The following is a 25,895-nucleotide window of genomic DNA, read 5'->3' as shown; positions in this document are numbered from 1 at the left end:
GCAAAATCAGCAAATTTGGTGGATTTACACTCTGATAACAGCTTTGTCTGTAGTTTACTCAGTTATGGTCAGTGGCTGAAAGCTTCATTTGCTCAGGATAATATGCCGTTATGTTACTTTCAAAGAAAAAGCTACAACAGAGAGTAATAATATATCAATACGAAACGAATACCTAATTTGCTCATCAAAGTGCAAGATTAACAAGAAAATACTTGCTTTTATCGTCTTTCTTTTAATCAGTTAAACAACCAGTGAAAAAAATTGGAGGCTTTACCTGGTACCGCCATAAAAACGATGAAGAGGAGGAAGAGGAGAGGAGCCATGTCTGGGTGTCGATTGTGGCCTTTAGCTGTATCTGTTTCTATCCATCTGTAATAAACTGACTGTCTGTCCTCATTCTGAATGTGTCAGTGCATTAAAGAGGGGGGCTGGCAGAGAGGGAAGGAACGACATCACACACAGATACACATACACACACACACGCACAGATTTGTGATTATGTATTTGTGGGGACTCTACATTCATTTCTTTGGGAAACAATCTAATCCCAACATGACGATCTTAACCATAAGTAACCAAACAAATTTTTTTCTGGCATTTATAGTTTTTTTTATTACATTCACAGATCATTGTGGGGACCTGAAAAATTGCCCCCACAACATCAAAGAAACGGGTTTTTATCACTTTGTGGGGGATATTTGGTCCTCCCAATGTAATGTAAACCTAATTAACAGACACACACACACACACACACAAAGAACGACACACACACAGGATTGTAATTACATTTTTGTGGGGACTCAATTATATGGAGAACATTTTAATTACATGACAACCTTAACCCTACCCAGCCCTATCCCTAACCTTAAGTAACGAAACAAAACACGAGACTTTTGGCATTTTTTGCAGTATTGTAACTTTTGGCAGTAACAGATTTTGATCAAATTCAGTTTCCCTTTGTAGGGGTTGAAAAAACGATCAGAATATGTCAGAATAACAGGCTTTTAATACAGTCTGGGCACATTTGGTCTCCACAGCATAACATGCCCATATCCCCCCCTCCCCCCACAAAGACACACACACACATAGACCGTGAATCAACGGCAACTATATTCAGTTTCTGTGCAGTTTCTGAATCTTTCATATGAGTCGTCATCAAGGGTCTGTAGAGAAGTGACAGACATCTTTGCTGTTATCTCTGCTCCTGTATACAAGACACCAGTGTTACATGCTAGTTAATAACTTTATCAGATTGATAAATATTTATTACAGTATGAAAGCCAGTTATGACACAGGATCCAGAAACTACATTCCTGCAGAATCCCAAATCATCCTGATTTAATTCACTGCAACTACAATAATTAGCTGGTTATGATGAAGCTGCAAATTCAGATGTAGGCATTTCCTAATCAGCTTTAGTTTGGCTAATTACTGTCGGCAGCACAGTTTACATTAGGAAGTTACTGGGGTGTCGGTATAAAAATGCTCCTGAAGGAGTTTATATGTCTCCCCTGGTCATTTTAACAATCCGCTGCTGTCAGGGTGACTTCAGTATCAAACTAAAGTCACAAACTGAACTTAAGACCTCAGAGAATAAGGTGAAGTGAGCTTTGCCCCAGTAGGGGGTTGTATACGATATGCTTCATCTTCGTTAGTCTTATTAATACGACCAGATGTACAAAGAGTTTGAGATGTTTATCTTTGAGTGAGGAGTCACATGACTGTGGCAGAGAGGTGACAAAATGACGCAGACACACGGCTGAAAAACAGCCTGTTTTATTACCACAAAACCATCTTAAGCTGCATCGCCTTCAGCAAAGCCTGCATACGCCCCTCTGTTCGGCTGTCGGCCACCTGCCTGCATTTCACTTCTGCTAAACTGTACAGAGAGCCGTGTTGGTAAGTGTGGGTCACCAGCTTCAAAGGGGGAATAAACTGCCAAAGCCAGCAGTGATAAAGTGTCAATCTTCACACCCAGCCTCAAGTGACACGTACATCAATACATCTGTTTGCAAGTAAACATGCTGCACATTTTCCATCACATACTTAGAGTGAATCTTTATTTTATACATTAAAACAAAATTCTGCAGTGACCAATGTACAATATCCTACAGTTGTACCGGTCGAAGCCCTAGATGATATTCAAACTTTAGCGCTGAGTGTTACTTTTTCTTGCCTTGTTTTGTTCATGATCCACGTGGGGGGAGGAGGGGACGGAGAGGGGGTTGGACAGGGGCTGGTGTTGGCAATTTCCTAAGTTGGAACCCCCTCAGAAGATGGAGCCCTAGGCAGCCCCCTATGTGACCTATTTTGTTGACCAGCACCATCCAACAGAGACAACAGCATCTTAAAAAGATAAAGGAAAGAAATTGTTTCCATCAGAACAACAGAATGCATGAAAGAGGAAGATGTTGCTCGTGTCACTTCCTCCTCCTCACCGATGCAAACTTGGCCTAATTACATCTTCTGGCCCCGCTGTCCTTTTCTCCCTGAAAAAAGACACATTTATCTGGCTGAGCAGCAGGGGGCGCTGTGACACAGTGAGCACCGTTACCTCACTTCCTGTCTGCCTGTGTCATTTGTATTTTCTCTCTCTCTGCCTCCCCCAAGGACCTGCAGCTTAGCTGTCTGCTCTCTCCACATTCCCTGCTGTGTCTGTGTGTGTCTCTGGGTCCCTGTCCATCCCCTGCCCTCTGCTCCAGGTTCCTCCTGACCTCACACTGGATAACTGCTAATGGGGAACAGACAGTGCGTAATGTGACCCAAACCATGGCCAGTTACTAGAGGGTGTGTGGATGATCCCTTACTCACAGTGTGGTGAAAAGGTGAGCTTCTTTTAACTGATATCTTAACTGAATATGATTCCTTTGTTTTCTGATGCCAGTAATGTTTGTTTTTCTCTTTTTTTCAGGTATAAACACTGTAGGGGATCTAACTTCACCTCTCCTGTCTTTCTTCCTGACACACAGCCTGTTTAATACTGTATGGAAATGGTCTTTACTGATGACATTACAGATGCTCCAATAAAAATTAAAACAGCATGATTAAACATGACAGACATTCCAGCCTCAACGTGGTTGGTTTCATCATTCGGATTTAGTCTGAGATAAAAGGCCACGATTCAGCTACTTACTGCAGTAGCTCCATGTTCTCATCACAGCTACAATGGTGCAGATTAAGTAGACAAGACCAACAGCAGTGTGCAGGGTGATATGCAGAGCTCGCCCCCTTGTGGAAATAATCAGGAAGCTCATTTTAACCATAATCATTCTTTATCACAATAATCCTCCTCTCAGAACACAATCCTATGAAACGGGGAGTCATGTTAACATCAGCTGTAGGTAAACTATATTATTCCTTGGTAATGGGAGCCTCAGACAGACAAATTAGATTTTTCATATTTCACACTAAGAAGAACATTTTGTGGAAATGTGTGGAAATGTATTATGTCTAATTTAATTGAAGTAATAATAAAAGTAATCCATACTTTATTGATCCCCGTGGGGAAATTGTCTTTACGCCTCCCTCAATTTGCTCTATTTTCTTTGTAGACCAAGCTGTCTGCAAAGGGGAGCCGCCCGTAGCGGTGCCCAGGGAGCTGGGGGTTAAGGGTCTTGCTTAAGGACCTGCAGATGTGCTGAGGCTGGGTTTGAGTCTTTTTATCTTTTGCTGAGTCACAAAAGGCAGCACAAAATGCATTTCACCTTTTGCTGATTCACAAAGGGCACGTGGTAGGCGTGCGCCCATGAGGGAAGTAGTACTTTCTAATGACCAGAAGGTGGAGCCCCGACTTTTGCAGACCCGTGTAATTACATTAACTTGAATTTAAATGTGATAAAAATACAAATAACTTCTGGGTTTATACTTTTCCTGTTGTATGTACTCAGTGTCACTATTTTCATTACATTTTTTAAGTCAGGTCAATGAAAGGTCTCAGCCCTGATTCTCTCCAATTGTAGGTTATGTTACCATGCCAGTTTCCCCTGAATAACACTGTCCCCGGCAGTTCAGCCCACACACTGTCCCCGGCAGTTCAGCCCACACACTGTCCCCGGCAGTTCAGCCCACACACTGTCCCCGGCAGTTCAGCCCACACACTGTCCCCGGCAGTTCAGCCCACACACTGTCCCCGGCAGTTCAGCCCACACACTGGGTAGCCTGCATTCAGAATACTCCAATAAAATGGTGATTATGAATGGATTAATACATTCAATTAGAGACAGTCTGCAGATCTCAGCTACAGGTGGAGCTAGAGTTACTCAACCCGCTCTACTGAGTGTTCAGGGGCACTGCCAGGACAGGACAATCACTGGTCAACTGTCTGTCGTAAAGAGGTTTCTTGTTATGCTCCTAATTAGCTAGTGATTACTCTACTAATATCAATTCTTTGACAGAGGAAGACGTGGACTGATATACGTAAGACAGGGCGAAATTACAGAACAGCTGGGCACAATCAGGGAAGCACACGTGGATGATGAGGGGGCGTGGCACATCGAGGACTGGACGCGCTGGTCATGACAGTCTTTGTCGACAAATTCAGCAAGGCATTACTTGATTTCATCATTAAATAATGCTTTTTATGGCACAGAGAACGAGCGCTTTACACTTAATGCCCCCTAAAAAGACAGACATGCACTTATGTGAAATGGCTGATCTCTAAATTGCCCTTAGTGTATGAACGTGTGCCCTGTTATGGACTGTACAACAATAAAATTTATTTTTGTATAGAGCATTATCACAACATTACATTGTCTCAAAGCGCTTTACAGCATCCTCACCCAAAGTCCCCAGTGAGTAAGTCATAGGCGACGGTGGCAAGGAAAAACTCCCAAGAAGGAAGAAACCTTGGGAGGGACCAGACTCAAAGGGGGAGCCCATCCTCCAAGGGCCAGCAGAGAGAGTCAAATAGGAGAGATGGTTAAGTGCCAAGTCACACTGTCCAAGTCAAAAGATTTGAGAAATAACTGGAGAGTAGGGAGGTAATGACAAGCCAGTGCAGAGGCTTCTTCCAATCGTCAGAATTGTAATCAGTATGGATAGATGAAAACAGAGAAACAGCCAAATATCCATCAAACCACAGAGCTGATGAAGCACTAGTACTGGTGACCTTCCCTGGAGGCGGATATCAGTGATTACATATCCTCCTGTCCCACATCCGCCCAAGCTAAGACCGCTCGTGCCCCACCAGCCAGACTGCTCCACCTAAATCCGCACGGAGATCCTGCAGCTTCCGAGCGATTCTAACCCGATTCTTTGTTACAGCTCCTCTCCGCCAGACTCTGCCTACTTCCTCTGCCCACGCCTCCTACTCCTTCCTACCTCCCTCCCAACCAGCCCTGATCTACCCTCGTGTCTTCTCGTGTGTGTCGTCCTTGTCATTGGACAGATAAGAACATAAGAACATAAGAACTATACAAACGAGAGGAGGCCATTCGGCCCATCAAGCTCGCTTGGGGAGAACTAAACTAATAGCTCAGAGTCGTTAAAATCTTATCTAGCTCTGATTTAAAGGAACCCAAGGATTCAGCTTGCACTACATTATCAGGAAGGGTATTCCATACTCTGACTACACGCTGTGTAAAGAAGTGCTTCCTTAAATCCAGCTTGAAGTGTTCTCCCGCTAATTTCCACCTATGGCCACGAGTTCGTGTATTTAAACTAATGCTGAAGTAACTATTTGCTTGAACAGCATCCATACCTGTTAGAATCTTATATACCTGGATCATGTCCCCCCTCAGTCTCCTTTGCTTGAGACTGAACAGATTTAGCTCAAGTAACCGTTCCTCGTATGACATTCCTCTAAGACCAGGAATCATTTTTGTGGCCCTACGCTGCACCTTTTCTAAGGCCACAATGTCCTTTTTAAGATATGGTGACCAAACCTGCACACAATATTCTAGGTGAGGTCTCACCAAGGAATTGTATAATCTTAGCATTACCTCCCTTGACTTAAACTCCACACACCTGGAGATATACCCCAACATCCTATTGGCCTTTTTTATTGCTTCCCCACACTGGCGAGAATGGGACATGGAAGCATCAACATACACACCAAGGTCTTTCTCATGATCAGCTACCTTTATTTCAGTGACACCCATGAAATACCTGTACTTTATATTTCTGCTCCCTAGATGGAGTACCTTACATTTATCGATGTTAAATTTCATCTGCCAGGTATCGGCCCAGTCACTAATTAAATCAAGATCCCGCTGTAGCTGCTGAGCCACTAATTCAGTATCTGCTACACCACCCACCTTGGTGTCATCTGCAAATTTCACCAGTTTACTGTATATATTGGTATCCATATCATTTATGTAAATTAGGAACAATAGTGGTCCTAAAATCGAACCCTGCGGTACCCCACTATGAACGCAAGCCCACTGTGACATTGTGCCTCTTATAACTACTCGCTGTTTCCTATCTGTTAACCAGTTATCAATCCAGGTCGCTACGGTACCTAAAATACCTGTCGCTTTGAGTTTAAGTAGGAGCCTCTTGTGGGGGACAACATCAAAAGCCTTTTGGAAATCTAAGTAGATGACATCATAGGCCTTCTTATCATCAACTTCCTGAGTAGCTTCCTCAAAAAACTCCAACAGATTTGTTAAACAGGATCTACCTCTCCTAAATCCATGCTGGCTATCCCGCAAAATGTTATTAGAGTCAAGGTAATCTACCATTTTCTCTTTGATTATAGCCTCCATAACTTTACCAGTTATACAAGTTAGACTGATTGGCCTATAGTTAGACAAATTACTTCTATCCCCTTTTTTAAAAATAGGCGTTATGAAGGCGTGCTTCCAATCAGAAGGTACCACACCTTCAGATAAGGATTTTTGAAACAGTAAAGTTAAGGGTCGGCAAATAATATCCCTCATCTCTTTTAACACTATAGGTAAGATGCCATCAGGACCCTGTGATTTATTTATTTTGAGCTTAGCCAGGCTCTGCAAAACATCCGCCTCAGTCACATATACACTAGCCATAGACAATGCTGGATAGGTAATAACTGGTAAATTACTAAGGTCCTCAACAGTGAATACCCGTGCAAAACTATCATTGAACTCATTTACTATATCAATGTCGTTTACTATTATAAGACCCTTACTATCCTGCAGATTAGTAATTTCAGGTTTTAGAGCTCTTTTAGAGTTAAAATACTGGAAGAAACTTTTAACGTCATCCTTAGCTTCCAATGCAACCATCCTTTCGACATTTCTTTTAGCTCGTCTAATATCATTTTTTAACTCAGTCTGTAGACTTAGATATTCCTGCTTAATTCTGTCATCGTCAGTTATTTTCCATTGCTGGAACAAAGCCCTTTTCCTCCTTACTTTATGCTTTATTTCCCTAGTAAACCACCTAGGTTGCAATTTCCTAGATTTATTCTTGCTGGAAACAGGTATGAAGTCCTCTTGCACTTGCAATAATGTGCTTTTAAAAAATTCCCAGGCCTCTTCAACAGTTTTGTTATTTAACTCCATCCAGTTCACAGTTTCTAGTTTTAGTCTCATACACTTAAAGTCAGCCTTCCTAACATTATATATTTTTGATTTGGACTTAGCTCTTCGAACACTAAACTTAACCTCAAATTTGACCATGTTATGATCGCTACTGTCAAGTGGTTCTAAAACGTCTAATTTACCAATCCTGTCCTGGTTATTAGAGAGAACAAGATCAAGAATGGCATCTCCCCTGGTAGGGGTGTTAACAAACTGAGTAAAAAAAAAAACAATCCTGTACTAATCTCCCGTATCTCCCGTAGATCTCCCGGATTCCCCGACTTACCGACCTGCCTCTCGGATCATCCCCTGATTTTGGTAACCCGCTTTGGACTGATTTCTGGTTGTAACCCTGCTTGTTATTTGGACCTGATTCTCTCTCCCCAATAAAGAGTTCTGGAACTCACCCAAGTGTTCTGTCATAACACTGATCGTGCATGAGAAACTCAAAATGACTGAATCATTATGGCCATGTTGGCATCACAGATTGAATGAAATGGCTTTCAGTTGTTGAACAAGCTGCCCACAGGCACTGGGAGCACAGCAAGACTCACTCTGTCAAATCACTCACTTTAATTAAGACTTTACAGAAGCACTCGGTACAGTAAAACCATCCAACCAATTTGTTAAACTCGTCAAAGAATGCCAACAATTACTGACATTTACCAGTCAATAGCAAAAATGTAGATCAGCCTGTCCTGAACATTATACAATACTGACAGTTTACAGTCAAATTGGAATTCTGGATTGCTAAAATACCAGAATACAAATGTTAAATCCTCCACTCAGGTGTAATGCCATGGATCACACTCAAACATAGGAGTGATGAGATGGAGATCTATTAATCCCTGGAAGAGAAATTTTGCCTTTACAGCAGCAACGACAAACAGGACCTGACAATACACACAACGTAAGAGTACAATGTGAAGGGACATAAATACATCTTATATACACTATATTGCCAAAAGTATTGGGACACCTGCCTTTATACACATATGAACTTTGACATCCCATTCCTATCACATAGGCTTTAACATGGAGTTGGCCCACCCTTTGCAGCTATAACAGCTTCATCTCGTCTGGGAAGGCTCTCCGCAAGGTTTAGGTGTAAGCGATGGTGAATCAATTTCACCTGATCTGGTGCATATGGAAGCAACAACAGATGAAGAGGAGGGACAACAGCAAGAAAACCCCCCTTTAAGGGAATGGTTTTGCAGGCGATGACCACATTTCCCTCTCCTTATGCTTCCTTTTGTGAGGAGGAACAGGAGGAGCACTGCCAGAGCCCCACACAATGACCTCCAGTGGGCCATTCATGTGCACGTTTATGGCCAAACTGCAAAGTCCAGGGCAAACTCTTTTGGGCATGTTTACAGCGGCAGCTTTTTTCAGAAAGCTACCAATCTTTTCAAGCGATGTTACTGTACCTCCACTTTCCACTACTTCAGACACACAAGGCAGCTGTCCTTGCAGCACTACATCAACACCACTGAAATATGCAAATACATGAGTGAGTTTGAGTCGGAGTTCACAAAACAATTTGGGGATTTCCAGAAGAATGGACCGATGTCCTCTTCACTGATCAAACCCAACAACCTTGATGGACACAAATTGGATTTCTCTCTTGATGGTCTGTTTGGATGAACAAGACATGAAAATGCGGCCGATAGAGCTGAAGGGTTTAACACTAAATGTTTTCAGAGCTACAGAAACAACTAGAAACCACAGCAATGCAAGATCACACAACCTGGATCTTCACCTGCTGGGCTTCTGCACCAGGGAAGTTCAGTTTCCAAGATGTTGCACTGGCTTTGCTGTCAGTCTTTGGGTCAGTCTACTTCTGTGAGCAGATATTCTCAGACATGAAGAACGTACTCAGCCCCTCCCGCAGTCGTTTGATAACCGACTACTCCAAAGCATGTCTGCAACTTACAGTGAGGAACCATGTCCCCCAGATAATGGAGCTCAGCTAAGGAAGACAGGACTAGGGATCACACTGACTGGTGGGCACACACACACACACACACACACACACACACACACACACACACACACACACACACACACACACACACACACACACACACACACACACACACACACACACACACACACACACACGTTTGTATATATAGCTGTCCATCTTTTTTCCGACTTGATTGTGGATGATTTTGTGAGTGTGGTGCCCAAAGCACAGAATACCCACACTGCTCTGACTACAGCACCTCCTGGTAAGGGTAGGAGGAACCCCTAATGCTCCTTCTGAGACATGGCTAAGTTTGAATCCTCCCCACAAAGGGACAACAAAGAGGCATGTACAAATAAAGTGAAGTGAATTGGGTTTTATCACTAATATCTAAAATCAATTAGTCAAATAAAGAATGTTTCTGGGGAGGCGGCTGACTGTCCTCCGGATAGTAAGGTCAGATCGGCACGCGAAGCTCTCAGCTCAGAAGGCCCCTGGTGACAAAGAAAACAGCAAAACCCAACAGCACACAGCATGCAACACGACAAACGCGAGACACAACAGTACAGTGTCCGCTCAGTGTGGCACCCCAGCAGCAGAGAGCGAAAGCCTGTGCGGATCGGGCCTTGTACAGAAAGACCCCATGTACAAACATAAGGGGAGGGTAGCAGCCGATGTCCACTGCCCAAAATACAATACTACAATTACACTTACAACTTAGCCCATAGCAGCAACCAGGGCACTAATAAAAGAAAACCAAAAACCCTATCAAATAACCATAAGACAGTGGCTGATCTAGTCCACTGCAGGAATGCTTAATGTCCCTGCAGCACAGTAACACCAAGACGAAGCGTTCCAATGCTACAGGTACAAAGAAACATAATCAACATCAAAGAAACATAGATCATTTTAAATCCCACAGTATAACCCAAGTTACCAGAGCCTCAGTGTCTGTAGCCCAGCAGCTCGTAGGGGATCACGTCAAATGATAAAATTGCAAACAGTCACCTCCGCGTCCTCCATGAAGAGCTACACGCTGCTAGCAATCATCCTGGTAAAATTAAAATCAAACAAACGTTTTATAAAAGTTTCCTCAAACAAACAACCCTCCTCCTCCTTTACTTACCCACAGGAAAGACAAACCCACCCCATGTCCAGTCTTAAAACAGCAGCAAGAGAATGAGATTCCATCTTGGCAGCCTTTTATAACTTCCTGGTAGGTCATATGACCTGGCTCAAGTGGTTACCAATATAGTGTAATTACCAGTCCCATGCAACTACTCCTACCAGCCCGTTCAGATCCCCACATGAGGATGACAGCATCTTTGTATATTACTAGTATTTTTGTTTGATACACTTCAGTCTCCCTTTTTGTCATTTGCTCCCAATGCAATACTTCTTAAAGAAGTTACTAAAAGCAGTGTTTTGAATTGGGGCATGTGCATATGAGAAAACAATCATTATCATACAAGTGTATTGAAAATGTTTCTTTGATGTGATGTTATAATTAATGTTAAACACAGTGCAGATTTGGCACACTAGTTAACAGGAACATTTCAAATAGGCCCTTTATGTCAGCAAGGCTGTCAGCCGCTTCTATAGAGTGATACGGCAAAGTACCGGAAGTGAAGAAGCCGCTGTTACCGCAGTGGCGTCTCCCCACAAATGTACATGTATATGAATGGAAGCCGTCCTCAACGTGTAATATTATCTGTTTTTTGGCAGTAATGCATATTTAATGTTTGTTGTATAACAAAGGCCAGACGATTAATGAAATAATCTTGAACACGCATAAAAACATAATTGTTCTTTTTTTATTATTTGATTTGTCAAGCCTGTATGCCGACTGCCTGGTGGACAGGATGCCCTGCTAAGCCCTGCTGGACACGGGATCCACCATCACCCTGCTCTACCCATGTGTGCTGCCGCACACCGACAGGGCCACAGCAGCCAGCTGGGAGGCAGCAAATGTCCAGCTGACCTTGGTGATAGTCAAGCGCATGGCCATGAAGGGGAAAACAAAGGGGAAAACGCAGCGGCTGACTAGACACACACTGGTGCAGGAGGTTTAGACATGGCTGACCGTTGTATCATCAGATTAGTCTTGCTAGTTTGCCACTCCCTGATGTGCCAGGTAAAGCCCTCGACCTCAGGGCAGACGTGATAGTCCTCCAACATCACAGTGGCGACCAGTGTTAGCAGTGGAGGATGAGAGGCAGAGAGATGTCCCTGCAGTGAGGGAAGAGAGTGACCCGCAGCTCCCATGGTAAAGCCATCACCAGCAATACAGTCAAAACCTCAGCTGGAACAGCCTGGAACAGCAGCACCACGGCAGGAGAGTCTCCCAAAACAGCCCAGGCTGTCCAGGAATTGTGGCAGTGCAGCACTCATAACCTGATGGCAGAGCAGTGGCATAAGCTCAAGGCTCTTATGAACTCGTTCCAAGACATATTCACTGCCAAGAATGAACTGCCAGCCCACTTCCCTGGTGCAGATATCCACTGGGCAGGGTTGGGGCTGAACCCCCAGAAATGTTCCCTCCTTGGGCAGGTCATCAGTGGGGAGGGAGTGGCCAATGATCCAAGGAAGACTGCAGCTGTGTAGAACTGGCTGGTTTCACAGACTGTGGTGGGGCTGCGGAGCTTCCTGGAGCTGGTGTCATATTACTGACGCTTCGTAAGGGACTTCACCAGCATTGAAAAGCCCCTGCACTTGTCTTACAGAGCAGGGAAGTGGATTTCCCTGGACAGATTCCTGCAAAACACCTTTTATCTAGCTCCATTTGGCTCCTGTGCTAGCCTACTCAGACCCCCACCCTCTGTTCATCATGGATACGGATGCTATCAAAGAGGAGCTAAGCACAGTGCTCTCACAGGCAGGACCAAGTGAAGAGTATTTGTATATGAGGTAGGCAGAACTTCCATACCTACCTCCTCTCTCGCGTCCCTCATGTGGCTCCTGAACTACTGCAGCCCAGAGTGACAGCAGGTCTGTGGACTGGAGGTGCTGACAGAGTTTGATATCTTGGTCCATCATCACCTGATGAAGCTGTTGGAAATGTGGACGCCCCATCTCGCCACTGTCACCTGCCACCATTACTGCTGAGTGGAGGAGCGAGACCAGCTCACCTGAGTAGTAGCCACTGCCCACAAAATGCCAGACAACCAGGCCCACCAGGACACCAATTGCTAACAGCTCATTCTGGACCAATACAGTGACCCTCTGTTGGCCAGGGTCAGGGAGTGGCTGGATGGGGTGTAGACCTGGCTGGGAGGTGATCTCATTCTCTGGCCTTTAAACCAAGCTCTACCACTCCCAGTGGAACACCCTGGAGGAACATGAGGGCCTGCTGTAATATCACTGGATACTCGATCACTGGAGGGCGCAGGACAGCTGCAGCAGCTACTGGTGTCCCGGAACCTGTGCAGCATCATGCTGAGGTTGGTGCACGAAGTCTACGGGGCTGGCAGGATGTTGAGGTGTGTGTGCATTGCTGCAACACTTGCAAGATTCAGAAGGGTCCTAACCAGCAGGCCCAGGCTGCAGACATACCTGGTGGGCACCGTGTCGGGGTGGATGTCCTGGGCCTCTTGCCCTGCATGGAGGCCAGGAACTGCTACATACTGGTGCCCATGGAAGTGGCTTGAGGCATACGTGATCCCTGACCAGACTTCTACCCTCACAGCAGCGGTAGCTCTTCAGTGCCCCAGAGAAGCTGCACAGCTACCAGGGGGGGAATTTCACACCATAGCTGTTCAGTGAGGTGTGTTGGCTGCTGGGGATCGTGAAGACCCACACTTCTCCCCTTCATCACCAGCATGACGGGCTGGTGGAGCAGTGACCAAGCTCCACCCGCTCCAAGGGAAACTCCCTCTTAGGCTGTAGTAACAGTAGCTGATCCATACCGTGCCCGAGCAAGTTTGACCCCCAAAGTCTAGTGTGATAGCTCCGGACCGTGCCCAAAAACAACGAATCGGTTTGCTATATAGGATATTTTTTTTATTTGTATTAAAAACAAAACACAATGTAAACCATAAACAGCTTTTGATATTCTCTTTCAGTATATCAATGACCATCAACATCATCATTTCGGGGCCCATCTGTCAGGGACTGGAGGCGTCTTGCCGCTTTCTATCTCCGAGCCACGGCGCTGTAGACGACCTCGTGCGGATCTGCTGCAGCCTGGGGAAGCAGACAGAAGGTCTGAGTTTAGCTAGAGGTGCATTTCAGCTTTGGGGCTGCAGCTGTGCAGGTGGATCATTGCACTGATTGACTGACAGTGCACAGTGACATATTTTGGAAACAGCTACATCTGCTTTTGATTGGTGCTTAGAGTTTGCCAAAGTAGAGACTTTCAATCTGGACAATTAGCCTTTTCAACTTTGTATAAAGTGATACTGCACATGAATGTATAACATTACAGCCATACTCAAAACATAATGTCTCTGTACATTAGTCTGTGAACATCAGTGCACCAGTAATTTATTCACATCCTGAGTGAAACGGAGCATAGATGCCTGTTAGCTAAAGACAGCAGCAGTGTGAGGCTCCAGGACTGAAAGGGAATCACCTTTTTCCTCTGTGTGGTCGTGTAACTGTAGATCACATTTGGGTCGGCTGAGCTCTAAGGGAGAACATACAGTGTTACTAGGCTGTACTATCTTAAGGACGGCAGCAACACTGTTTCCAAGCTGGATAAACCCAAATGAAATGCATGGATTTTCATTCATACCACAATGTTTGTGCAACTCAAGTAAATTTTTGATTTCATAGAAATATTCTTTCCTGGTGGATGAGTCTCAGATTACGTTCAAGTCTCCAGGCCCTTACCATGATTCCTAATGGCATGACCTGGGTAGGTGAAGGAGCCGCATTCCTGGCCTTTGCAGTTACTGAGATGTATGTCACTTCATCCCCTGGGTCTACAGAGGGCTGGGGAGGGAAAAATCACTTTAAATGGATACTGTAATCATGTACCATTACTCTTACACTTTGTAATTACAGATACGTACGGTAGATGGATACTGTAATCAAGTGCCATTACTCTTACACTTTGTAATTACAGATACGTACGGTAGATGGATACTGTAATCATGTACCATTACTCTTACACTCTGTAATTACAGATACGTACGGTAGATGGATACTGTAATCATGTAGCATTACTCTTATACTCGATAATTACAGATACGTACGGTAGATGGATACTGTAATCATGTGCCATTTCTCTTACATTCTGTAATTACAGATACGTACGGTAGATGGATACTGTAATCATGTGCCATTACTCTTACACTCTGTAATGACAGATACGTACGGTAGATGGATACTGTAATCATGTACCATTACTCTTATACTCTGTAATTACAGATACGTACGGTAGATGGATACTGTAATCATCCAATCCATACATTCCACTGCACTGCATGTCTTTACACACAAACAGAAAATTTCAATTGTAACACCTTCAGTATATTTTATAAAACACTCTGCATTTTACTACCAAAACATACAGTAGATGACACAAGACTGTATAATTACATGTCAGTGCTCAGAGCAGCAGGACAAGCGCTATGAAGATGTCTGATGGAGTGGTAAGATTGCTAAAGGATGCCATGCATGGTGTGTGGTGTGAGAGCTAATGCTTATTAGCATGATCTGCTCATTGCTGTGCTGCAGTTCTCACACATTCAGCTCTGCTAAGCTACACTTATCTGGCAGAGGACCAGACCAGACTGCGGTGGAAAATTCACAGTTAGACTCTTTGTAATACAAAGGTTGACACAAAGCACCATCTCACAAATGAGATGTCCAAAGATACACTTACACTGAGGGTGGCTGTGTTTTCTCGGTTCCTGTTTCTGACCCGTACCATCTCTAAAGAGAAAAACAGTGGTAATTTACTGAAAAATGACTCACTTCAGTTTGTTATATATAGCAGTCAAATTGTAAAAATTAAGTTTTGAAAGCAGCCATCCTCACCGGATCTTTTCCTCAGTATCATGCTAACCATGACAACAGTGAACAGCAGCACTCCTACGATCCCCATAGAGAGCAGCAGTGTGGTGATACTGGGGAAATAAACATGATGGATTTCATGTTATCTGGGTTTTATCTCCCCAAGCTCTGCATATGAGTCACACCCAGCAAACATGTATATTTGTTGGGTATCAATCTAAAGATGGAGAGATAGGGCATGTTGCCGCACCCCCACCATGACAAACCACCTCAGGGATGAGAACCCAAGTGCAGCTGTGCGATACCTCAGCACCACACTAGTCTGAATGGTGAGAAGTTTCTCAGGAGCAGAAGTGCCAATCCTGCCACCAACCCCCAAATTTTCCTTGGAAATTGTAGGACCTGCTTTCAGGGCTGGATGGGGAATAACATCATACCCAAGAGGAGGTAACTGCAGGTTGCTGAATCTAACATGGTTGAAGTGAATAACTACCAGTGTTGAGGGAGCTACTTCTAAACGGGAACTTTTCAAGCTACTTATGATTTAAAGTAGCTAAGCTACAGCTAAGGAAGGAAGGAAGTGCAGCTCCCTGTTGTCTGTGTCTAGCTTTTATACCCCGTTTAGGGCATCTACTGTTCTTGTTGGTACCTTTCCAGTTGCGTGACATACAACTATTGTTTTGAAATTGCTGGCGTTAGTACCCACACCCGTTCCCTTTTACCTTATCCTGTTATGTTGCACTTTGGCAGCGTCAGCGACCCCCTCCCTTGTTAGGCCCCGCAGGTCAAGCGTAAGAATAATGTCACCATGACCCTGCTAATGCACCTTCTGCTTTTCTAATTTTACTTGCACTATGAGAAGGGCCAAAGCCCCCCTCTTCTTCCTGCCTGTGTTCCAGTTTGTTCCCATTTCTTAGTGTGACAAAGTTTAGCACAAAGCCTGGCCCCCCCTTCAATACTCTGAAAGCATGATGGAAAAAAATGTGGAATATGTTAAAAGTTGAAATAAATATCAATTTAATACCGTAATGTCAAATCACAATAAGCTTTCAAAGAAGTTTTTGTATTTGGTATAAACCAAGAGTACTTCACAATTGCTGTGTTAAAATTAGAATGGTTGATAATTAATAATCAAGTGTAGCGAGTGGTGTTGAATTACTGCCGAATGGTACCAAACAATAGTACTAATGGCCAGAAGGTGTTACACCCTGAGAAAGTTCGGTCGCTCTACACCCCGGGCCAAGGCACACTGGTCCATTTACCATAAGAGCAGAGAGACGTTGTTCCAAACACACAAATTTTATTAAAACTAAAGCCATAAAAATATTAGTCAGTCCATCAGAACACCATAAGCCTGAAGTACCACCCGGATACCAACAGCCACTTCTGGCCGGACTAAAACTAGGTGCTGAAACGCAAGTCAGCATAGAAGATGCCAAAGGATTCATGCAATCACACAGGTGAAGGAAAGAACTACAAACCACAACTGTGATCACACAAAACCCAAGAAGGAAAAACACTGCAGTCTAAACGAAGAAAATCGTAGTACAATTAAAACAAAATAAAACACAAACCTTTGAAAAGCGGGGGACCAATCAGCACCTCTAACACCCCATCTCACGCATATGGACGCACCCCCTCCCAGCCAAACAGTCCCCCAGCTAAGGACTCGCTGATGAGTCGACCGGCTACGGGCTGGACGAAGTACAAGACAAACCAGAAGCGCTCAAAGCGCGAAACAGTGCAAACGCCACTAAACAGCAGCAGCAAGGCAGAGCGGAGCCGCCGTAGACAGAGCAGCAGTCACCGCCGCACCACAACACACGGGACCCTCGGGAGAAACCCAGCCGTATTATTCCCAGCGTCAGGCGTCCTGTCGCAGCTTGGAACATTTACACCGTCCAGGGGCTAAACATGGGTGTAAGATGTCCCGACCACCAATCTGCGAACGAACGGAGAGTCCAACAATTGAAATGATCTCCGGGGTAACCCTTATAGTCTGAGCGCCCTCTCCTATTGGCTACTCACCCCCAGGACTTAATAGCGCACAAACCCCGTTTTCTCCTCCTGCTACAACAAGAAAGAGATTTTAATCATCTGTCCAGGATCCAAAGTGCTCCGATGCATTTTAATGAAAATGTCAAAAATATTGTTTGCCATGAAGTATTTTCAGTCCTTTATTTTCAGTCCCATCCCCAGAGTATTCAAGTAAAAACACCAATCAGAAACACCCGGTAGCTGAAAATACCCGTCTTTGTAAAAAGAGAAAAATAATATAGGTCGTCATTGATTTACGATAACAATCGGTTCCGACTGACAGGAGGTAAGACAGCCTGTCTTTTTATGTGCAAAGATTGTCATATTGTTTGTTGTTTTTAATCTTTTTATCATTATTTTCATATTTTAATGAATTCATAATTTTTTTTTTATCACCATTTAAGCTACTAAGATACAAACAGATAGGAATGTATACTGTACTATGAGCGCTGCGAACATTAGCCTGAGCACGAGGGGAAGGAATTAGTGTTAGTGATGTATCGGTCGCGAACGAAACGGCTCTCGGAGCCGGCTCTTTGAAGTGAACGATCTGAGCCGGCTCCCGCCTGTGAGCCGGAGTCAGAGCCGCTTTTTTTCTTTCTTAATTTTTTTTAAAGTGAAGTCGAACAAATAAACAAGTAGTCACATAAGAACTGTACATCCATCAGTGCAGTGGGAAGAAAAAAGACAAGCAAGTGAACCTGCTACTAAGGAAAGTGACAGTTTGTCAATGTCTACACCGTCATCCAGTACAGCACCACAACCACCTAGACCTACAACCTAGAGCTCTATGAGACAGTTTGTGCAAAAAGCTACGACTCCAGTAAAACAGAAAACAAGTGATGAGGAATTGGCTAAAATGATTGCACGTGATTTCCAACCATAGTAATTCATTTCACTAATAATTTTACATTATTTTTGGTAATAAATTCATTTAAGCACCAAAAAAATCTGAAGAGCCACTTGGGAGCCGAAAAAGCCGGCTCTCTTAAAAGAGCCGGAATTCCCATCACTAATGAGTGTCCTGTGCGGGTGTTCATACTGCTGACAGTCGGTGGGGGGGGGGGGGTTAACTGTCATATACTCACACTGGGCAACAGTCGTGCTGCCAGGCATCTGTAGTCTTGGAACAGTCATAATGTCAACCAGTCAAAAGTCGCATAGGTCGTAAGTCGATGACGACCTGTAGTATTTTTTTAACGATGTAGCGTTTCACCATATTCAGCGTTTCACCATACTGTGGCTATTTGTAAAAGAACCAGCAGTTACTGAAAAAGCTTCAGCATTTTAAAAGTAGCTGCAATACTGAAAAGCTACTGAAAGAAGTTCAGAACACTGATAACTACACAAAATGAATAAAAATTCTTTGCAAGCAAGTAATCTCACCTTAAATCTGACTTGATGAAGCTCAGTACAGTTATGTTGGGGGTCAAAGTGACACGTGGATGGGTCAGCGGTGATGTCACCGGTTCTGTCTGTTGTGTAGTTGGAACATAAATTACTGTGAAGGATAATAAGAAAGACGACTGGATTAGTTCAATGTCAATGAAGACTGAGAATGTGGCACCAGCACCAAATGTAAATACACAAAGAGACACAGTGCAGGGATGCATGTTAAACAGCCAGCGTCTGATTCACTACAGTCTGCTATTGGTCCAGATCTCAGTTGCTCAGCCTGCGTTCATATTAGAGCTGCATATATTTTGATATCTGTCTGTGAGTGACAGCATTAAACTCTGGGTGTCTTTGCTTAACACTGTATGTAAAAACACCCTCTGACTTTATCACAGACTGACAGGCAGAAGCACAAGGTCACCAGATAGATAGATAGATAGATAGATAGATAGATAGATAGATAGATAGATAGATAGATAGATAGATAGATAGATAGATAGATAGATAGATAGATAGATAGATAGATAGATAGATAGATAGATAGATAGATAGAATTATGAAGTCAAGATAAAAGTATAGGGAAAAGTCATAAATAGCCATGTGATTTAGTGTTAATCACAGCCCAAGAACAGCTCTCTTCCTCTGTGTACCTCAGGGTGAAACAGAAGCACCTTCAGGAACCGATATCTTACCTTCCCGGACTATCAGGGGCATAAAGGCACGATGGCTTTGTGCTGCAGACGTCTCCACAGCACACCAGTAATAGTCAAAGTCCTCCTCCTGCAGGTCCCTTATGGTCACATTAAACACTATTTGGTCACGGTCATCAGAGACTGACACTGTCCCTCTACTCTGTTCCCCGTCTGACTGTGCTATTCTGGAGCAGGAATCCCATTCATATCCTCTGCACAGGTATTTGGTTTTATCTTTGGAATTTTGGTCATAGTAACATGGGATGGTGACAGGTCGTCCTCTCTGAGCAGAAACCAAGGTCTCAGTCCTCACACTCTGAGCATCTATGGGGAGAGAACATGAATGACGGAGCATCAGAAACATAATAATACAGAATGAACATGCTGGTAACTTATGACAGTAGAATCAGTAAGGAACAGCCAAAGGTGATGAAACGTCCAGGTCAATAAATGGTTAACAGGCCTGAGTTTTATGCAGAGACTGGGGTCTGTTTACAACAGAGGCAAGGAATGTCAAAGAAAAATATAGGAGATGATTTAAAACCTGATGAATTTCGCGGAAGATAGATAAATGCTTTTGCACCCTCATTATTAGGACCAATAAACTGAAGCTGGGTGAAATTACAATGACATTAATACGACAGAGATTATATTAGCTTACTTGGAGTAACCAGGAAGAAGAGACTGTCAGACGTTTCCTTAGTCCCTCCTTCACCCACAGAACACCAATAATATCCCCAATCTGACTGCTGCAGGTTCGTCATGGTAACTAGGAAGACTAAGTTATCGGGATCATCAGCGATGGTTTGTGTTGCTTTAATAGCTGATGTGCAGGGGGGGGTATTTCCTGATTTACACCAGTATTTCTCACGGTTTTTATGCTCCTGACCATAGAAACACGGGATGGTGATGGATCCACCCGTTTGTCCTCTTAAGTAACTGAAGGTCTTCAGGGTGGAACTTCTCTCTTTAGCTTGTAGGAAAACAAACAGTCAGTATTAGAATTATCATTGGAAAGTGTATGAATCACCCAGCTTCCATCTGCTTATCATACATACATTTGCACATGTACTATTGGGGGCCGTGTGTAAATGTCCAGGTATTCAGGCTCCTGTAGGAATATTTAAGATAAAAGAGGAGGCGTGAATCCTCCCGATGCAGCAGCCATCACCCCCAGCCAGGAGGCGTCAGGACGGCGTTTCATTGTAAAAACAGGCAGCACCAGTCTGTCATTATGTCACCTGCACATGCACCACATGCTGATTCACTTTCATTTCTTTCTTTATTTTTTGATCAATATTGTTCACACTGTCTTTGCACTTTGTCTTTATTGCCTTTTGTGTTTCTATCTGTACACCTCATGTATCCCTCTACCGTTTTTAATGTTATTTTATCACATATAGAAGGAAATATTTTTATATAAATGTTATGTTGCTCATAATGCAATAGATTTTTTGCAAGGTCCTGCAAATGAAGGTGCTTTTAAACAACATAGAAGATTAAACAACATACCTTTAGTAATCAAACTGTATTTTCCATCAGAGGTGGCCTTGTGTACCCCCCACTCATCCACAGCACACCAATAACTGCCTTCATCTGACTTCTGCAGGTTCCTCATGGTCACAATGAAGACTAAGTTATAGGGATCATCAGTGATGGTCACCCTGTTATTGCCCCGTGGGGCATCACTGCGTACCTCTGGGCTGCAGGATGACGTGTCTTTCCTTTTACACCAGGATTTCACACTGTTTTTATACTGCTGACCATAGAAACACGGGATGCTGATGGAGCTTCCTGCTGATCCTGTTAATGTCGTTTGTTTGCTTTTTACAGGGACGTCGGCTACAAGAAAAACAACTAACCTGTCAGTAACGTGTCACAGTCTTTAGAAAACTAATTATATAGTTAGACAGATAACCACTACTGCTGGTTTCTAGAACCGAGCCTGTCTTCTCACTCTGCTTATGGACTGTTGTCTGCTTTTGGTAAACATTTTATCCTACATTCTTTCTGACTTTGGCCACTATTTGGCCTATAATTCTTGGATTTCTGTTTTTTGCCTGTTAGGCCAGATTACGATCTATTAAACTCATAGATTCTGCTCAGGAATCTCAGACAAGATGATATCAGTTTACTGTATTTTACTTTTCTTCTTCACTATGAGACCATGCTAACATTTCATTAAGAAATGACATCCCTGTAATAGATAACTAAGATCTGCTTATACTGCAGGATCTGAATGACATTCCAGCTAATGACAAATAAAAGCTCACAGATCAGCCGATGTTGTACAATCTACATCTACACAGTCAGAATACCTCTGCAGTCTAACATGCTCCTTTCTACAGTATCATACACATAATGCACTAACAGTGATAATGGAGCCGTGCTGAATATGAGTTGGTGACATGAGGAACGCTGCAGGGAAGAAGCTTCAGTCCCTCAGAATGTCAGTATACAAGCTTAGAAACAGCACTTAATAACAGTAACCTGCTGATCTGTATACATGACTGGGGGCTCCAGCTGTCCTGCAGTACAGCGGTTAATTCAAGTCTATTCATTTTCATGCAGCACCTTTCACAACACAGTCACCCCAAGCACTTGACGAAAGAATGAATTTCAGAAGATAGTAGAGGAGAGTATTACATGTGAACACTGAGTGAAAATATACAAATCAGCCAGAGGGATCCTAAATAAGCCATTTCAGTAACATAATCTGAAAGGAGAATGTCCACACTGGTAAACGTGGCCCACACTAGTCTGACATTGTAATACCAGATATTTTCCCGTCAATTTCTGTTTGCAACCATAATGGGTTTGCTGTTTCATGAACTAAATTGATAAATTTGAGCAAAATAAGCAAATTTGGTGGATTTACACTCTGATAACAGCTTTGTCTGTAGTTTACTCAGTTATGGTCAGTGGCTGAAAGCTTCATTTGCTCAGGATAATATGCCGTTATGTTACTTTCAAAGAACAACCTACTACAGAGAGTAATAATATATCAATACGAAACGAATACCTAATTTGCTCATCAAAGTGCAAGATTAACAAGAAAATACTTGCTTTTATCGTCTTTCTTTTAATCAGTTAAACAACCAGTGAACAAAATTGGAGGCTTTACCTGGTACCGCTATAAAAACGATGAAGAGGAGGAAGAGGAGAGGAGCCATGTCTGGGGTGTCGATTGTGGCCTTTAGCTGTATCTGTTTCTATCCATCTGTAATAAACTGACTGTCTGTCCTCATTCTGAATGTGTCAGTGCATTAAAGAGGGGGGCTGGCAGAGAGGGAAGGAATGACATCACACACAGACACACACACACACACACAGATTTGTGATTATGTCTTTGTGGGGACTCTTCATTCATTTCTTTGGGAAACAATCTAATCCCAACATGACGACCTTAACCATAAGTAACCAAACAAATTTTTTTCAGGCATTTATAGCTTTTTTTATTACATTCACAGATCATTGTGGGGACCTGAAAAATTGCCCCAACAACATCAAAGAAACGGGTTTTTATCACTTTGTGGGGGATATTTGGTCCTCCCAATGTAATGTAAACCTAATTAAGAGACACACACACACACACACACACACACAAACAACGACACACACACAGGATTGTAATTACATTTTTGTGGGGACTCAATAACATGGAGAACATTTTAATTACATGACAACCTTAACCCTACCCAGCCCTATCCCTAACCTTAAGTAACGAAACAAAATACGAGACTTTTGGCATTTTTAGCAGTATTGTAACTTTTGGCAGTAACAGATTTTGATCAAATTCAGTTTCCCCTTGTAGGGGATGAAAAAACGAACCCGACAATGTCAGAATAACAGGCTTTTAATACAGTCTGGGCACATTTGGTCTCCACAGCATAACATGTCCATACCCCCCCCCCCCCCCCCCCACACAGACACACACACACACATAGACCGTGAATCAACGGCAACTATATTCAGTTTCTCAACAGGTTCTGCATCTTTCATATGAGTCGTCTTCAAGGCTCTGTAGAGAAGTGACAGACATCTTTGCTGTTATCTCTGCTCCTGTATACAAGACACCAGTGTTACATGCTAGTTAATAACTTTTATATCAGATTGATAAATATTTCTTAAAGTATGAAAGCCAGTTGTGACACAGGATCCAGAAACTACATCCCTGCAGAATCCCAAATCATCCTGATTTAATTCACTGTAACTAATTAGCTGGTTATGATGAAGCTGCAAATTTAGATGGAGGCATTTCCTAATCAGCTTTAGTTTGGCTAATTACTGTCGGCAGCACAGTTTACATTAGGAAGTTACTGGGGTGTCGGTATAAAAATGCTCCTGAAGGAGTTTATATGTCTCCCCTGGTCATTTTAACAATCCGCTGCTGTCAGGGTGACTTCAGTATCAAACTAAAGTCACAAACTGAACTTAAGACCTCAGAGAATAAGGTGAAGTGAGCTTTGCCCCAGCAGGGGGTTGTATACGATATGCTTCATCTTCATTAGTCTTATTAATACGACCAGATGTCCAAAGAGTTTGAGATGTTAATCTTTGTGTGTGGAGTCACATGACTGTGGCAGAGAGGTGACAAAATGACGCAGACACACGGCTTAAAAACAGCCTGTTTTATTACCACAAAACCATCTTAAGCTGCATCGCCTTCAGCAAAGCCTGCATACGCCCCTCTGTTCGGCTGTCGGCCACCTGCCTGCATTTCACTTCTGCTAAACTGTACAGAGAGCCGTGTTGGTAAGTGTGGGTCACCAGCTTCAAAGGGGGAATAAACTGCCAAAGCCAGCAGTGATAAAGTGTCAATCTTCACACCCGGCCTCAAGTGACACGTACATCAATACATCTGTTTGCAAGTAAAACGTGCTACAGATTTTCCATGACATACTTAGAGTGAATCTTTATTTTAAACATTAAAAAAAGAAAATTCTGCAGTGACCAATGTACAATATCCTACAGCTGTGCCGGTCGAAGCTCTAGATGAATGTAGGAATATTTAGCTCAGGTAAATATTAATATCTCCACCACTATATACTGAAATTAATTACATTTTAATTAATTTTTATTTAATGATGATTATTAACTAATTGTTATGCCGAATGGTTGGTTCCTCCAAACTCAATTGTGAATTATTCCTAAGTAACACTACAACTAACATAAGACAGATTTACACTTAACATAAACAGCAAACACAAAGTAACTGGATAGAACTAAACAGAATGTACTGTGAAAGTGCAGTGACCAGATCTGAATGTGTAATCTAAAAAGGGAAATACTGTTCTGCAAAGCAAGCACAGTCTGTGGAAACACAACCCTGAAGTCATATAGCAGGTTAACAGAATAGCTTTGGTTGTTATAATAATAGGAGGTGGCTTTACGTGGCTGCAGGGGGGGCAGTTGGTTGCAGAGGCTGATGAGCTGACGAGATGATGGCACTCAGGAAGGCGCAGCGTTTGGAGCGGTTGTTGGAGTGGAGCCCCTTGGATTCTCTCTCCTTGAGAAGCTTTAAGGTGAGAGGCTCTGTCTTGGTTGCAGTTCTCTGTTGGGTAGCAGGCCTTCACCAGCAGGCTTCAGGAGGGCTTCTCCCGGGCTGCTCTTCTCCTGGGGCTTCTCTTCTCCTCCCTCTGCGGGGCTGATGTTCTCCCCCCTCCTCTCTTCGGGCTCTCCTGGTTTTGTTCTGAGGTGCCAGGATTTATGGTCTAGAGTTCATGAATAGGGATGACCAGGAACCCAACACCTGAACCAATGGCTGGCCATCTAGTTGGTGGGCTTTTGGAGGCGTGTCTGTGACAATCTTTTTGGGATTTATGACCAGACTGATTCCACTTTATGATTTTCCATGAGTTTGACACCAAACATGCCGTACCAGCCTGGCGATTCACACCTCATACCATCTGTATTAATTAACAATTACTAATATTATGTGTGTTACTGACTCACGTCAGTATACGGTATAGGTGTTGGGTTGCACCTCAACAGATGTTGCACTTTGGGTAAATTGTGCAGACATTACATGTCATATTCACATTCAAACAGCACATCTTACCCTTAGATAGGCGTGGCCGTTGGTCTGTGGTCATACCAATTTACATTGCACATCTGGGAACAACATATTTTGCTTGCTGTGGATTATCCCAGTTGATCTGCTCTCCAGAATGGATAATGTACATTAATTCAATTCTGTTAATGCAGCATAATAGAGCACAAAGAGCTTGCTAACAGACCATAAAGATCAGATAAGGGCCACTGAGGAATGTGAGAAGGGGGCGGGCTGTTAAACAAAGAAAGAAGAACCTCTGATAGTTAGGAGACACTGAGATGCAGGGCTAG

At 43.3% G+C, this 25,895-nt stretch overlaps 2 protein-coding genes across 14 annotated transcripts in view; both read right to left on the bottom strand.

The window, feature by feature from the left end:
• The window catches only part of LOC125739832 (CMRF35-like molecule 1), a 70,314-nt gene extending 49,267 nt beyond the window's left edge, over positions 1-21,047 (bottom strand). For 5 of the 7 annotated variants that reach the window (XM_049010318.1, XM_049010320.1, XM_049010326.1 and 2 more), the window contains exon 1: positions 275-475. In XM_049010318.1, coding sequence (XP_048866275.1) covers positions 275-323 — 49 coding nt within the window. In that variant the 5' untranslated portion in view covers positions 324-475. Of the gene's footprint in view, positions 476-20,495 lie in introns of those variants that run through there. The other 2 variants (XM_049010334.1, XM_049010324.1) reach the window with 2 other exon arrangements.
• The window catches only part of LOC125739831 (polymeric immunoglobulin receptor-like), a 61,376-nt gene that overhangs the window by 28,733 nt on the left and 6,748 nt on the right, over positions 1-25,895 (bottom strand). The window contains exons 1-10 of one of the 7 annotated variants that reach the window (XM_049010305.1): positions 22,675-22,845; positions 21,063-21,392; positions 20,212-20,523; positions 19,551-19,874; positions 18,850-18,964; positions 15,451-15,539; positions 15,296-15,345; positions 14,299-14,400; positions 14,039-14,092; positions 13,446-13,650 (exon numbers count right to left, since the gene is read on the bottom strand). In XM_049010305.1, the coding sequence (XP_048866262.1) occupies positions 13,600-13,650; positions 14,039-14,092; positions 14,299-14,400; positions 15,296-15,345; positions 15,451-15,539; positions 18,850-18,964; positions 19,551-19,874; positions 20,212-20,523; positions 21,063-21,392; positions 22,675-22,723 (1,476 nt within the window). In that variant the 5' untranslated portion in view covers positions 22,724-22,845 and the 3' untranslated portion in view covers positions 13,446-13,599. Of the gene's footprint in view, positions 1-1,760; positions 2,347-2,438; positions 2,490-3,133; positions 3,229-13,445; positions 13,651-14,038; positions 14,093-14,298; positions 14,401-15,295; positions 15,346-15,450; positions 15,540-18,849; positions 18,965-19,550; positions 19,875-20,211; positions 20,524-21,062; positions 21,393-22,674; positions 22,869-25,895 lie in introns of those variants that run through there. The other 6 variants (XM_049010307.1, XR_007397341.1, XM_049010311.1 and 3 more) reach the window with 6 other exon arrangements.

This window comes from Brienomyrus brachyistius, chromosome 4, assembly GCF_023856365.1.
Source record: "Brienomyrus brachyistius isolate T26 chromosome 4, BBRACH_0.4, whole genome shotgun sequence".
NCBI classification, from domain to species: domain Eukaryota; kingdom Metazoa; phylum Chordata; class Actinopteri; order Osteoglossiformes; family Mormyridae; genus Brienomyrus; species Brienomyrus brachyistius.
Note: the sequence above shows the minus strand (reverse complement) of the source record. Positions and strands in the feature narration are given on the sequence as shown.